Source organism: Hyla sarda, unplaced genomic scaffold (genome assembly GCF_029499605.1).
Source record: "Hyla sarda isolate aHylSar1 unplaced genomic scaffold, aHylSar1.hap1 scaffold_912, whole genome shotgun sequence".
In the NCBI taxonomy this organism is placed as follows: domain Eukaryota; kingdom Metazoa; phylum Chordata; class Amphibia; order Anura; family Hylidae; genus Hyla; species Hyla sarda.
The window spans coordinates 98,280-110,743 of record NW_026610941.1 but is presented as its reverse complement, the minus strand read 5'-3'; the positions used below and the strand labels follow the sequence as shown (position 1 = coordinate 110,743).

At 44.6% G+C, this 12,464-nt stretch overlaps 1 protein-coding gene across 1 annotated transcript; it reads right to left on the bottom strand.

Annotated features, from left to right (window-relative positions):
• Positions 1 to 1,474: 1,474 nt before the first annotated feature.
• HSPB6 (heat shock protein family B (small) member 6) lies at positions 1,475 to 5,833 on the bottom strand. The gene is made up of 3 exons (XM_056554831.1): positions 5,400 to 5,833; positions 3,084 to 3,206; positions 1,475 to 2,079 (listed from the first exon to the last, which is right to left on the bottom strand). The coding sequence occupies exons 1-3, from the start codon at positions 5,691 to 5,693 to the stop codon at positions 1,906 to 1,908; spliced, it is 591 nt and encodes a 196-aa protein (XP_056410806.1). The 5' UTR covers positions 5,694 to 5,833; the 3' UTR covers positions 1,475 to 1,905.
• Between the last annotated feature and the right edge of the window lie 6,631 nt (positions 5,834 to 12,464).

The following is a 12,464-nucleotide window of genomic DNA, read 5'->3' as shown; positions in this document are numbered from 1 at the left end:
TATAGTAATTATACACCTCCCCTCCAGCTCTATCTGTATACTGCTGCTATCTCTATGTGATCAGGATATATAGTAGTTATACACCTCCCCTCCAGCTCTATCTGTATACTGCTGCTATCTCTATGGGATCAGGATATATAGTAGTTATACACCTCCCCTCCAGCTCTATCTGTATACTGCTGCTATCTCTATGTGATCAGATCAGGATAGATAGAGCTGGAGGGGAGGTGTATAACTACTATATATCCAGATCACATAGAGATAGCAGCAGTATACAGATAGAGCTGGAGGGGAGGTGTATAATTACTATATATCCTGATCACATAGAGATAGCAGCAGTATACAGATAGAGCTGGAGAGGAGGTGTATAACTACTATATATCCTGATCCCATAGAGATAGCAGCAGTATACAGATAGAGCTGGAGGGGAGGTGTATAACTACTATATATCCTGATCCCATACAGATAGCAGCAGTATACAGATAGAGCTGGAGGGGAGGTGTATAACTACTATATATCCTGATCACATAGAGATAGCAGCAGTATACAGATAGAGCTGGAGGGGAGGTGTATAACTACTATCTGTATACTGCTGCTATCTCTATGTGATCAGGATATATAGTAGTTATACTCCTCCCCTCCAGCTCTATCTGTATACTGCTGCTATCTCTATGTGATCAGGATAAATAGTAGTTATACACCTCCCCTCCAGCTCTATCTGTATACTGCTGCTATCTCTATGTGATCAGGATAGATAGTAGCTATACATCTCCCCTCCAGCTCTATCTGTATACTGCTGCTATCTCTATGTGATCAGGATAGATAGTAGTTATACTCCTCCCCTCCAGCTCTATCTGTATACTGCTGCTATCTCTATGTGATCAGGATATATAGTAGTTATACACCTCCCCTCCGGCTCTATCTGTATACTGCTGCTATCTCTATGTGATCAGGATATATAGTAGTTATACACCTCCCCTCCAGCTCTATCTGTATACTGCTGCTATCTCTATGTGATCAGGATATATAGTAGTTATACACCTCCCCTCCAGCTCTATCTGTATACTGCTGCTATCTCTATGTGATCAGGATATATAGTAGTTATACTCCTCCCCTCCAGCTCTATCTGTATACTGCTGCTATCTCTATGTGATCAGGATATATAGTAGTTATACACCTCCCCTCCAGCTCTATCTGTATACTGCTGCTGCTTTCTCTATGGTATCCGAATCTATGGAATTTTAAATTGCACATAATGTGAACTGACCCCAACCCACTTCTAAGTCTAATCAGTTTATTGTGATCACCAGCAGCCTAATTCGATTACCAGGTGCTGTGATCAGACTCCATCCCCTTTGTCTGCAAAGCCAGAGGATTCATGGGAAATGTAGGCAGCCCAGGTACCCCATGCCTGCCACATCAGCCAAAACAGGTAAGCACAAGTCATACACAAGAACCTCCACACTATTCTCTAATAATAACCCATTTAATGGTGGACGGTCCCTGTGATCGGTGACAGACCTCAGGAACCCAGAGGCAGCGCCAAATTATACGTGTAATGGTCTGCGTCCCCCACCGGGGGCGCTGTCATCTGTCCATGGAGGAGACAACACACGTGAAGGACGCTTTTTATTCGCTATAACTTTATATCAGTGTTATATTTGGGGGGGGGGGGGTGTAGAGACGCCCCTGGAGTCCTCATTCATACTGTCCTATATAGGGAGCTGGTCCAGACCTCGCAGTGATGGTGTCACCGCCCTATGACATCGTGTGACTGATATAATACCGTACAGTACATAGTCATCCAGACAGAACCACAATACTGCGCGGGATCTCATAATACCGCCACATATTTACATCGACCACTCCAGGGGGCGCTCCGGAGTCTGCACTGTGAGGTCCGCTTTACTTCCTGGCAATAGGCACGCTGCGCTCCTCAGCTTTGGCACTGTCAGTGACCGGAGCCTGGATGGACAGCAGACCCTCCGCGGACAGCGCAGACGTCAGGGCGGCCGGGTTCACCGTCGCGGGCAGCTTGTAACGGCGATGGAACTCGCGGGAGATGAAACCGTGTTCATCCTGAGAAAAAAGAATCACAAAGATCAGTGCGGAGTCCTGATGTACACAGCTGAGGGTTTGTTACAGTGTATCAGTGCAGAGTCCTGATATACACAGCTGAGGGTTTGTTACAGTGCGGAGTCCTGATATACACAGCTGAGGGTTTGTTACAGTGTATCAGTGCAGAGTCCTGATGTACACAGCTGAGGGTTTGTTACAGTGCATCAGTGCAGAGTCCTGATGTGCACAGCTGAGGGTTTGTTACAGTGCAGAGTCCTGATATACACAGCTGAGGGTTTGTTACAGTGCATCAGTGCGGAGTCCTGATATACGCAGCTGAGGGTTTGTTACAGTGCATCAGTGCGGAGTCCTGATATACGCAGCTGAGGGTTTGTTACAGTGTATCAGTGCATAGTCCTGATATACGCAGCTGAGGGTTTGTTACAGTGCGGAGTCCTGATATACACAGCTGAGGGTTTGTTACAGTGCATCAGTGCGGAGTCCTGATATACGCAGCTGAGGGTTTGTTACAGTGTATCAGTGCGGAGTCCTGATGTACGCAGCTGAGGGTTTGTTACAGTGTATCAGTGCATAGTCCTGATATACGCAGCTGAGGGTTTGTTACAGTGCGGAGTCCTGATATACGCAGCTGAGGGTTTGTTACAGTGCATCAGTGCGGAGTCCTGATATACGCAGCTGAGGGTTTGTTACAGTGCATCAGTGCGGAGTCCTGATATACGCAGCTGAGGGTTTGTTACAGTGCATCAGTGCGGAGTCCTGATATACGCAGCTGAGGGTTTGTTACAGTGCATCAGTGCGGAGTCCTGATATACGCAGCTGAGGGTTTGTTACAGTGCATCAGTGCGGAGTCCTGATATACGCAGCTGAGGGTTTGTTACAGTGTTTCAGTGCAGGACAGACGGGAGATGTGTGTCCCTCATAGAATTGTCTGCATTGTAACAGACCCTCAGCTGTGAGAGTAGGACATATCTGATGTGTCTGGCATCGCCTGTACGTCCTCTTACCTGCCGCTCCTCGTGTTTGGCGTGGACCTCCACATGATCTCCGACCACCTTGACCGTCAGCTCCTCGGGCGAAAAGTGTTTGACATCCAGGAGAACTGAGAACTGATCCTTGTCCAGCTTCACCTGAAGAGAGTGGTAGTTATACCTCACAGATCCCCCATAACAGTGTTCTCTACAGATCCCCCATAACAGTGTCCTCTACAGATCCCCATAAGTGTCCTCTACAGATCCCCCATAACAGTGTCCTCTACAGATCCCCATAAGTGTCCTCTACAGATCCCCCATAACAGTGTCCTCTACAGATCCCCCATAACAGGGTCATCTACAGATCCCCATAAGTGTCCTCTACAGATCCCCCATAACAGTGTCCTCTACAGATCCCCCATAACAGGGTCATCTACAGATCCCCCATAACAGTGTCCTCTACAGATCCCCCATAACAGTGTCATCTACAGATCCCCCATAACAGTGTCCTCTACAGATCCCCCATAACAGTGTCATCTACAGATCCCCCATAAGTGTCCTCTACAGATCCCCCATAACAGTGTCCTCTACAGATCCCCATAACAGTGTCCTCTACAGATCCCCCATAACACTGTCCTCTACAGATCCCCCATAACAGTGTCCTCTACAGATCCCCCATAACAGTGTCCTCTACAGATCCCCCATAACAGTGTCCTCTACAGATCCCCATAACAGTGTCCTCTACAGATCCCCATAACAGTGTCCTCTACAGATCCCCATAACAGTGTCCTCTACAGATCCCCATAACAGTGTCCTCTACAGATCCCCATAACAGTGTCCTCTACAGATCCCCATAACAGTGTCCTCTACAGATCCCCATAACAGTGTCCTCTACAGATCCCCATAACAGTGTCCTCTACAGATCCCCCATAACAGTGTCCTCTACAGATCCCCATAACAGTGTCCTCTACAGATCCCCATAAGTGTCCTCTACAGATCCCCCATAACAGTGTCCTCTACAGATCCCCCATAACAGTGTCCTCTACAGATCCCCCATAACAGTGTCCTCTACAGATCCCCCATAACAGTGTCCTCTACAGATCCCCCATAACAGTGTCCTCTACAGATCCCCATAACAGTGTCCTCTACAGATCCCCATAACAGTGTCCTCTACAGATCCCCCATAACAGTGTGTAATCTACAGATCCCCAATAACAGTGTCCTCTACAGATCCCCATAACAGTGTCCTCTACAGCTCCCCCATAACAGTGTCCTCTACAGCTCCCCCATAACAGTGTCCTCTACAGATCCCCATAACAGTGTCCTCTACAGATCCCCCATAACAGTGTCCTCTACAGATCCCCCATAACAGTGTCCTCTACAGATCCCCCTTAACAGTGTAATCTACAGATCCCCCATAACAGTGTGTAATCTACAGATCCCCCATAACAGTGTCCTCTACAGATCCCCCATAACAGTGTGTAATCTACAGATCCCCCATAAGTGTGTAATCTACAGATCCCCCATAACAGTGTCCTCTACAGATCCCCCATAACCGTGTCCTCTACAGATCCCCCATAACAGTGTGTAATCTACAGATCCCCCATAACAGTGTGTCCTCTACAGATCCCCCATAACAGTGTGTAATCTACAGATCCCCCATAACAGTGTCCTCTACAGATCCCCCATAACAGTGTGTAATCTACAGATCCCCCATAACAGTGTCATCTACAGATCCCCCATAACAGTGTCATCTACAGATCCCCCATAACGGTGTGTAATCTACAGATCCCCCATAACGGTGTGTAATCTACAGATCCCCCCATAACGGTGTGTAATCTACAGATCCCCCATAACGGCGTGTAATCTACAGATCCCCCCATAACGGTGTGTAATCTACAGATCCCCCCATAACGGTGTGTAATCTACAGATCCCCCCATAATGGTGTGTAATCTACAGATCCCCCCATAACGGTGTGTAATCTACAGATCCCCCATAACAGTGTCCTCTACAGATCCCCCATAACAGTGTGTAATCTACAGATCCCCCATAACAGTGTCATCTACAGATCCCCCATAACAGTGTCATCTACAGATCCCCCATAACGGTGTGTAATCTACAGATCCCCCATAACAGTGTGTAATCTACAGATCCCCCCATAACGGTGTGTAATCTACAGATCCCCCATAACGGCGTGTAATCTACAGATCCCCCCATAACGGTGTGTAATCTACAGATCCCCCCATAACGGTGTGTAATCTACAGATCCCCCCATAACGGTGTGTAATCTACAGATCCCCCCATAACGGTGTGTAATCTACAGATCCCCCATAACAGTGTCATTTGCTGACCTCGGACAGTCCGGACTCCGTTTGGGGGATGCTCAGTGAGCGCAGGTAATATGGGGGGATCATAGAGGCCAGAAGATCAGTCTCCAGGATCCCTTCTCCAAACCTCTGGCCCAGGATTCTGCTGGGGAGAAGCGGAGCGGCCATGACCGGACGACGCATCCAGGGGTGATGGATGGTGATGTCCATGACGGCGGCAAAGACTGAGGAGACGAGCGGCGCCTTATATTTATACCGACCCCCCCCCGGCAACGGGAACTCTCTAGAATTGGCCGGAACATCACAGACGAAAGACATGGAAACTATCCAGAGCGACAGGAGGAGAGGGAGCAAAAATAGAGCGTGACCCAGCAAAATCTGCAGAGGAGGGAGCGCAGCTCCGGAGTATGATACAGAATATGTATATAAACAATGACCTCACCAGCAGAATAGTGAGTACAGCTCCGGAGTATAATACAAGATATAACTCAGGATCAGTACAGGATAAGTAATGTAATGTATGTACACAGTGATCTCACCAGCAGAATAGTGAGTACAGCTCTGGAGTATAATACAGGATATAACTCAGGATCAGTACAGGATCAGTAATGTAATGTATGTACACAGTGATCTCACCAGCAGAATAGTGAGTACAGCTCTGGGGTATAATACAGGATATAACTCAGGATCAGTACAGGATAAGTAATGTAATGTATGTACACAGTGACCTCACCAGCAGAATAGTGAGTACAGCTCTGGGTATAATACAGGATATAACTCAGGATCAGTACAGGATAAGTAATGTAATGTATGTACACAGTGATCTCACCAGCAGAATAGTGAGTACAGCTCTGGAGTATAATATATGATCAGTATATTTCGGTGGTATTTTATATTATTATCTGATCTCCGGGCTCCAGGATATATTTAGCTGATGTTTCTCATTTACTCTGGATCAGCTCCCTCCCCCGCCTCCTGTATTGTGGGTGTTCTGCAGATCTTCCTGTAGGGGGCGCTGTTAGGATGATATTTGGGGGATTAGGTATAATCTGCAGTGACCGTCAGTGTAATTTATAGGAGATGAGTCACATGACATTAGATCTAGATGATCAGCGATCAGTGTGCGGGGAATATATGGAGGACGTCTGGATCAGATCTGGAGAGAAATCTCTAGAAGAAGATGTTTTATATATAATGACAATCACAAACATCTCAGGGTCTTATGACGCTGTTACAATAAGGAACTACACATGTGACCAAATATTCTGTCTCCATGGTAACAGACTCCAAAAATTAAAATGTTAAAAATCATTTACTAATCATGCTTGTCATACACCCTGAAGAAGGGGTCTCCATTGTGTTTATATACCCTGAAGAAGGGGTCTCCATTGTGTTTATATACCCTGAAGAAGGGGTCTCCATTGTGTTTATATGCCCTGAAGACGGGGTCTCCATTGTGTTTATATACCCTGAAGAAGGGGTCTCCATTGTGTTTATATACCCTGAAGAAGGGGGTCTCCATTGTGTTTATATACCCTGAAGAAGGGGTCTCCATTGTGTTTATATACCCTGAAGAAGGGGTCTCCATTGTGTTTATATGCCCTGAAGACGGGGTCTCCATTGTGTTTATATACCCTGAAGAAGGGGTCTCCATTGTGTTTATATACCCTGAAGAAGGGGTCTCCATTGTGTTTATATGCCCTGAAGAAGGGGTCTCCATTGTGTTTATATACCCTGAAGAAGGGGTCTCCATTGTGTTTATATACCCTGAAGGGGTCTCCATTGTGTTTATACGCCCTGAAGAAGGGGTCTCCATTGTGTTTATATACCCTGAAGAAGGGGTCTCCATTGTGTTTATACATCCTGAAGAAGGGGTCTCCATTATGTTTATACATCCTGAAGAAGGGGTCTCCATTGTGTTTATATACCCTGAAGAAGGGGTCTCCATTGTGTTTATACATCCTGAAGAAGGGGTCTCCATTGTGTTTATACATCCTGAAGAAGGGGTCTCCATTGTGTTTATACATCCTGAAGAAGGGGTCTCCATTGTGTTTATATACCCTGAAGAAGGGGTCTCCATTGTGTTTTTATACCCTGAAGGGGTCTCCATTGTGTTTATATACCCTGAAGAAGGGGTCTCCATTGTGTTTATATACCCTGAAGAAGGGGTCTCCATTGTGTTTATATACCCTGAAGAAGGGGTCTCCATTGTGTTTATACGCCCTGAAGAAGGGGTCTCCATTGTGTTTATATACCCTGAAGAAGGGGTCTCCATTGTGTTTATATGCCCTGAAGAAGGGGTCTCCATTGTGTTTATATTACCCTGAAGAAGGGGTCTCCATTGTGTTTATACACCCCCAAGAAGGGGTCTCCATTGTGTTTATACACCCCCAAGAAGGGGTCTCCATTGTGTTTATGCGCCCTGAAGAAGGGGTCTACATTGTGTTTGTGTGCCCTGAAGAAGGGGTCTCCATTGTGTTTATTCGCCCTGAAGAAGGGGTCTCCATTGTGTTTATACGCCCTGAAGAAGGGGTCTCCATTGTGTTTATATGCCCTGAAGAAGGGGTCTCCATTGTGTTTATACACCCTGAAGAAGAGGTCTCCATTGTGTTTATACGCCCTGAAGAAGAGGTCTCCATTGTGTTTAATGACCCTGAAGAAGGGGTCTCCATTGTGTTTATATACCCTGAAGAAGGGGTCTCCATTGTGTTTATATACCCTGAAGAAGGGGTCTCCATTGTGTTTTTATACCCTGAAGAAGGGGTCTCCATTGTGTTTATATGCCCTGAAGAAGGGGTCTCCATTGTGTTTATATGCCCTGAAGAAGGGGTCTCCATTGTGTTTATGCGCCCTGAAGAAGGGGTCTCCATTGTGTTTATATACCCTGAAGAAGGGGTCTCCATTGTGTTTATATGCCCTGAAGAAGGGGTCTCCATTGTGTTTATATACCCTGAAGAAGGGGTCTCCATTGTGTTTATATACCCTGAAGAAGGGGTCTCCATTGTGTTTATACACCCCCAAGAAGGGGTCTCCATTGTGTTTATGCGCCCTGAAGAAGGGGTCTCCATTGTGTTTATATACCCTGAAGAAGGGGTCTCCATTGTGTTTATATGCCCTGAAGAAGGGGTCTCCATTGTGTTTATATACCCTGAAGAAGGGGTCTCCATTGTGTTTATATACCCTGAAGAAGGGGTCTCTATTGTGTTTATACACCCCCAAGAAGGGGTCTCCATTGTGTTTATGCGCCCTGAAGAAGGGGTCTCCATTGTGTTTATATACCCTGAAGAAGGGGGTCTCCATTGTGTTTGTAAGCCCTGAAGAAGGGGTCTCCATTGTGTTTATATACCCTGAAGACGGGGTCTCCATTGTGTTTATATACCCTGAAGAAGGGGTCTCCATTGTGTTTATATACCCTGAAGAAGGGGTCTCCATTGTGTTTATATACCCTGAAGAAGGGGTCTCCATTGTGTTTATACGCCCTGAAGAAGGGGTCTCCATTGTGTTAATGCGCCCTGAAGAAGGGGTCTCCATTGTGTTAATGCGCCCTGAAGAAGGGGTCTCCATTGTGTTTATATACCCTGAAGAAGGGGGTCTCCATTGTGTTTGTAAGCCCTGAAGAAGGGGTCTCCATTGTGTTTATATACCTGAAGACGGGGTCTCCATTGTGTTTAATGACCCTGAAGAAGGGGTCTCCATTGTGTTTATATACCCTGAAGAAGGGGTCTCCATTGTGTTTATACGCCCTGAAGAAGGGGTCTCCATTGTGTTTATACGCCCTGAAGAAGGGGTCTCCATTGTGTTTATACGCCCTGAAGAAGGGGTCTCCATTGTGTTTATACATCCTGAAGAAGGGGTCTCCATTGTGTTCATACATCCTGAAGAAGGGGTCTCCATTGTGTTTATACATCCTGAAGAAGGGGTCTCCATTGTGTTTATACATCCTGAAGAAGGGGTCTCCATTGTGTTTATACATCCTGAAGAAGGGGTCTCCATTGTGTTTATACATCCTGAAGAAGGGGTCTCCATTATGTTTATATACCGTGAAGAAGGGGTCTCCATTGTGTTTATAAACCCTGAAGAAGGGGTCTCCATTGTGTTTATAAGCCCTGAAGAAGGGGTCTCCTTCACATCGCGGCCGCTCTCGGCCTAGCTCCTCGACTCGCACATTGCTGCAGTGTGTCTGCTTGTAGAGGTGTATTGCCGCTCTGAGCAGGCAAATCTAAAGGCAGCATGTAGCGGTCCCTCAGCGGCGGATCCGCAGCATAAAATACGCTGTGGATTTGCCCATGCAAATGTACCCTTAAAGGGGTACTCCAGGGAAGTTAAATTTGAAAATGCTCCAAAGTCACCACAATACCTGTTCTGTGGCCCTTGTAGTTATCCTTTGGGTTTTTGCAGCTCCTTTGGCCCCTGATGTCTCCTAAATACTTTTTCCTTGTTTGCAGTACAGACTACAACTCCCAGAAGTCAGTGCTGCTCTGTGTAATGGCTGCCAGCCAACTGCTTTCACTGTCTGTGTGCATGTGCACATTGCAACTCACGCACTGTACAGGCCTTTTCTTTCAGACTTTCCTTCCTCCAGCAATAAATCATGCTGTACTCTGAATAGTAGAAGTCAGTGAATAGATCTACAGCAGAAAAACAGCAGCTATGTGCTCAATTGTGACTGAGAATCTTCTCTGCTCTTCTCTCACAGCTCACAAGCTCCTCACACAGGGGGGTGTAGGTGTGGCCAGAGCTCTAGACCAAACAAAAATCAGGTGGTGTTGTCTTGAAGGGAGGGGCTAGGTCTCAATGAGTGATAAAGTGGATCCAAAAATTATGTTTTTCTCTCGCTTGCTGCATTTAAGCTGAAAGAGGGAAACTGCTGTATATAGCTAATAAATAGACAGATACATAGGTTGGTGAGAGGGAAAGGATGGGCTATGGGCTTAGTTCCCTGGAGTACCCCTTTAATGGGGAAATAAAAGGGATTTTTTTTGTTTTAATAAGAGAAATAGCTTTTTATTTATAAAAAATAAAATATATTTTTTTTATTTAATTTAAACTTTTTTGAAAAGGGGGTGATTACATTTGTTTATTGGGAAGGGGTTAATTCATATAATATTTTTTTTTAAATTCCCACTTTTTTTTTTAGTCCCCAAAGGTGACTATTACATTCAATTTGTAGATTGCATACACTGATCAATGATATGCCATAGCATAGTATTGATCAGTGTTATCAGCGCTCCTTTACTACTGCCTGTTATAGCATAGTATTGATCAGTTATCACCGGTCCTTTGCTACTGCCTGTTATAGCAAAGCAGTGATCAGTGTTATCAGCGCTCCTTTACTACTGCCTGTTATAGCATAGTATTGATCAGTGTTATCAGTGCTCCTTTACTAGTGCCTGTTATAGCATAGTATTGATCAGTGTTATCAGCGCTCCTTTACTACTGCCTGTTATAGCATAGCAGTGATCAGTGTTATCAGCGCTCCTTTACTACTGCCTGTTATAGCATAGTATTGATCAGTGTTATCAGCGCTCCTTTTCTAATGCGTTATAGCATAGTATCAGTGTTATCAGCGCTCCTTTACTAGTGCCTGTTATAGCATAGTATTGATCAGTGTTATCAGCACTCCTTTACTGTTGCCTGTTATAGCATAGCAGTGATCAGTGTTATCAGTGCTCCATTACTATTGCCTGCCATGGCTGGCAGATATAAAAGGAGTGACGATTGGACGCATGGAGCAGGATTAGGGACCTCCGGCCGTCCTCTCACCTGGTCGGGACACTGTGATCCTGATCAGACACCTCACACATCGTTAAGTGATTCTTCATCACTCGTTTCCTGTGTTCAGCTTTCTGATGTAGTGAGTCTGTTACCATGGAGACAGAATATTTGGTCACATGTGTAGTTCCTTATTGTAACAGCGTCATAAGACCCTGAGATGTTTGTGATTGTCATTATATATAAAACATCTTCTTCTAGAGATTTCTCTCCAGATCTGATCCAGACGTCCTCCATATATTCCCCGCACACTGATCGCTGATCATCTAGATCTAATGTCATGTGACTCATCTCCTATAAATTACACTGATCACTGATCATCTAGATCTGATGTCATGTGACTCATCTATAAATTACACTGATCATCTAGATCTAATGTCATGTGACTCATCTATAAATTACACTGATCACTGATCATCTAGATCTAATGTCATGTGACTCATCTATAAATTACACTGATCGCTGATCATCTAGATCTAATGTCATGTGACTCATCTCCTATAAATTACACTGATCATCTAGATCTAATGTCATGTGACTCATCTATAAATTACACTGATCACTGATCATCTAGATCTAATGTCATGTGACTCATCTATAAATTACACTGATCACTGATCATCTAGATCTGATGTCATGTGACTCATCTATAAATTACACTGATCGCTGATCATCTAGATCTAATGTCATGTGACTCATCTATAAATTACACTGATCGTCTAGATCTAATGTCATGTGACTCATCTATAAATTACACTGATCACTGATCATCTAGATCTAATGTCATGTGACTCATCTATAAATTACACTGATCGCTGATCATCTAGATCTAATGTCATGTGACTCATCTATAAATTACACTGATCATCTAGATCTAATGTCATGTGACTCATCTATAAATTACACTGATCACTGATCATCTAGATCTAATGTCATGTGACTCATCTATAAATTACACTGATCCCTGATCATCTAGATCTAATGTCATGTGACTCATCTATAAATTACACTGATCGCTGATCATCTAGATCTAATGTCATGTGACTCATCTATAAATTACACTGATCGCTGATCATCTAGATCTAATGTCATGTGACTCATCTATAAATTACACTGATCACTGATCATCTAGATCTAATGTCATGTGACTCATCTATAAATTACACTGATCGCTGATCATCTAGATCTAATGTCATGTGACTCATCTATAAATTACACTGATCATCTAGATCTAATGTCATGTGACTCATCTATAAATTACACTGATCACTGATCATCTAGATCTAATGTCATGTGACTCATCTATAAATTACACTG

Bases quoted from the DNA above. Each gene is read 5' to 3' on its own strand.
- HSPB6 (XM_056554831.1), bottom strand. From the start codon at position 5,693: ATGTCTTTCGTCTGTGATGTTCCGGCCAATTCTAGAGAGTTCCCGTTG. The intron at 3,207-5,399 runs GTCAGCAAATGA...CACTCTCTTCAG, and splicing joins CGGAGTCCGGACTGTCCGAG to GTGAAGCTGGACAAGGATCA. The intron at 2,080-3,083 runs GTAAGAGGACGT...CTTTTTTCTCAG, and splicing joins CCAAACACGAGGAGCGGCAG to GATGAACACGGTTTCATCTC.